General features: G+C 54.8%; 1 protein-coding gene across 1 annotated transcript; it reads right to left on the reverse strand.

Moving 5' to 3' along the window:
• Positions 1–399: 399 nt before the first annotated feature.
• Positions 400–3,163, reverse strand: LOC119448766 (general transcription factor 3C polypeptide 3-like). The gene is given in 2 exon segments (XM_037711986.2): positions 400–1,443; positions 1,445–3,163. Coding segments are annotated over 2 exon segments (2,610 nt in total). The 3' UTR covers positions 400–552.
• Positions 3,164–3,462: the final 299 nt, after the last annotated feature.

Raw genomic sequence — 3,462 nt, forward strand, 5'->3', positions numbered from 1 at the left:
AAAGGGCACAGCCACAATGTTTCCGCAACCTGCAGTACTACGAACCAAGGCATACAACATTTTGGTAACAAAGTTTGGCGCTCAGGTAAATACATTAAGGTTAATATGCGCTTGCGTAAATTCCGGAGGCATGTTAACAGCTACGTATTTTGTGTAGTTACTGGGTACGACAGCAATCTATTTTGTTTGGCGTCAATATACCCATGTACAGCGAGCACAAACCAAACTGTTTGAGCGAGAAAACGTGACATCAATGAAATTGAAGTTTACACAAGAAACACAATTTACGAATGAACACTTCCTTTACACACTTTTGAACGGAATTGGCGAAATGCGTATTGTAAATAGCAATTAAAAATTTTCCCGCCATACTTCGGCTTTCCGAATAAATGGGTTAACGGGCTTCACCACGACCCGCAGAAATCTGCCATCTCGATGGCGATCACATAGTGTGGTCATGTAGGAAGTGCACAAAACTCAGTGTTCAAAGCAGGAGATAGTCTGAATTTTGTAAATGCAAGCAATTCTATAGCCCGCCGAGCGCTGCCCGATTCAAACGACGCAGTAGCGGTCGATGTACCAGCGGGCCAGTTCGGTGTTGCCTCCGAGCAGGTACAACTGACTCACGTTGAAGGCTATCTCCCGTCGCAGGTCGAACACCTCTGGCATCTCCTGCACAGCCGGTGGTACAGCGAGTGCCCGTTGGTACATGTGGAGCGCCATGTGCAGGAGGCCCAGCTCGTGAAGTGCGCGGCCTACGTTAAATAGGGCCTCCTGGCAACCGCTGCCCCGCGCATCCAGGTAGCGACCCAAGAAAGCCATCGCCTGAGTGGCCAGCCAGTGCTGGTTCTCTGAAACCCTCTGGGTTGCCAGGTGGACTAGGGAGATGCCGGCGCACAACAGCAGCATTGGTTCCTCCTCTCCAACCTGTTTCAGCAGCTGCGTGTATTCCGCCAGAGCGTGCCCATAGTTTGACGAGAGAAAAGCGTTGTGTCCGTTAAGAAGCTTCAGCGGCACGCTGTTCTCGTGCTTGTAGAGTAGCCGGAGGTAGAATGCCTTTTTGCGGTACGCCGGCATCTGGTTCGCCACTAGGCCCAGCAAGTTCCACGCACGTACTTGCTTTGGATACTTCAGCACCATGGCACGCACGAGGGGGAAGCTGTGCGCTGCATGGTACGGGTCCTGGTAGTGGGCAAGAAAACTCAGGAACTCCAGCTCCTCAGTGCTCGCTGCGTCCCTGTTGAACAGGGGTGACACGAGGACTTCCGTGGTGACTTGCCTGAGATCGTCCATGCGGCCGTTTTCGTGCAGTGCTCGGTACAGCTCGAGGAAACATGCCTGCAGTTCGTCGAAAGAAACACCACTCTCCATTGGAAGCCAGCCTGTTGTGAATCCGCGTTCCTCATGCAGATCGCGGATTGCCTTCATGCGACCCAGGTGAGTCGGTATTAAGGTACACTGCGTCGTATTCTTCGAAGGTTCGGACGGACAAACAGTGCGCCTGCACCAGCATCATAGCCGCCTCGATGAAAGACTCGCGTGGTCCGGACTCCCACAGTAGGTGCGCCCGACAAAGCAGCACGGACGCCGACTCCTGCTGCTGCTCCGGCGTGCTGTTGTCGGTGTCATGAAGATGTCGTGCGTCTGTCGCGAGGCAGTTGATGGCCCGTTGCCGATGCCCCTGCGCGGCCAACAACTGGCCCAGGGAGAGGCGCGCCTGCGCGTGGCGCGGTTCCAGCTCGCACGTACGTTCGTACGCCTTGGTTGCATCACCATATTCGCCCAGTCGCTGCAGGCATTCCGCATACCGGAACCAAACAGACGCCAGCCCATAGTTGCGAGTGTGCACAAGGACGCGCAGAAGAGGTCGTGCATCGTGCTCGAAGCCCTCATCCATGAAGGCCTCCGCCACGTCCAGCAGAAAGCCACCCTCCTCTTCGGGGTTCAGTTCGTGCTGCAGCTTCCTCACCAGATCCATCACGAGGTGCCGAGCACCCAGATGTATTAGACAGAGCACTAGCTTCGTCGTGATCTCAACGGGAAGCTCAACTGGCACTAGGCATATGTCAAAAGTGACAAGGCAGTCAGTGAGTAGCTCTGCGGATATCCTCTCGTACCCCTCAGGCCGTGGCAGCAGCTCAACTCCGCAGTGGTTGTGAAGCACTAGCAGGGCTTCCGAGTGCATTTTCAGCGTCAGTTGCATCTCCAGCAGCATGGTGATATCTTCATCAGAGACACGCGTGGGGAACTTAGTGGCGACGTTTAGGAGCACTCGAGCAGCTCCAGCCAGGTTGTCCCGCTCGCGGTAGACGGCCACGAGGTGTCGCGATAACTGCAGGCACTCGGCCGGTTCCTGCATTCGGCGGGCGAGGGCTGCGCATGAGACCAAAGCATGGCGCTCGTCGCCCAGCTGCTCGTACAGCGCACACAGCCGGCGCCGCAGATCCAAGTCATGCGGGTCTGCTCGTAGCGCCTTGACGAGGCACGAAGCTGCTTTATGTATGAGACCCTGCTCCAGGCAAAGCTGCGCCAACCGGCTCCACTCGTACGCGTCCTGCGGGCCCAAGTATGCCGCGATCAGGGCGAACTGCAGAGCCCGGCTGGATTCGTGCAGTTCCTCGTAGACCATGGCGAGGGTCTGGTAGGGCATTGGCGAAGAGGGCGCCTGCCTCACAACCTCCAGGCACATCTTGACAGCGTCCTCGAGACTGCCTCGCGCGAAGCACTTGTTCGCCTCGCCCATTAGTCCCTGAAGATAGCGCGGCAGTTTAGGAACGTCCCGCTTTTGCTGAAGCTGATCCTCGTTGACGTTGTTCTCCAGCGAATCATCCTCTTCGGAGTATTCGTCCTCTGACGCAAAGGAGGAGTCCACGAATCCTGTCAACTTGTCGAACGGGATCTCTCCGTCGGTACACTTGGCACCGAACTTTTCGTTCTGCCCTCCGATATCGTCCGTGTCAGCCGCGTCACTGTCCGTGTCAGTAGCGTCACTGTCCTCCGATATGTCCGGCGTCGTGTAGCCGCTAACCGAGCTTTCCGGCGAGCTGTCATCATGAAGCAGGCTACCTTGCTGCAAATTCCCCTCTAAGGCTCTGTATTCGTCCCACTGATCATCGGTGATTTGGCCAAGAATGGCCTTGAACGGGTCCGTCTCGTCCGTCATCGCCACTGCCCGGCGGCCAGGTACTTTTCAAACCACAAAGCCCCGGCGAACTGTTCACTTCTTCTTCCTAATCGTCTAATCTCCACACATAGAAGCACCGCCGAGCTGGGCTAGGCATATATATAAAGAAAAACAAAAAATGCGGATCCAACGCACATGTAGGAACATATGTAAAACGAAGCTTTAGTAAAGCGGTAAAATAAATACTTTACAGCTAACGGCGATGCATACAATTTTGCTTACATTCATCCTTTGCAACTTGTAATATCACATCAATATTTACGTTTATTTATGGTCAC

The sequence above is a fragment of the Dermacentor silvarum genome, chromosome 4 (assembly GCF_013339745.2).
Source record: "Dermacentor silvarum isolate Dsil-2018 chromosome 4, BIME_Dsil_1.4, whole genome shotgun sequence".
NCBI classification, from domain to species: Eukaryota; Metazoa; Arthropoda; class Arachnida; order Ixodida; family Ixodidae; genus Dermacentor; species Dermacentor silvarum.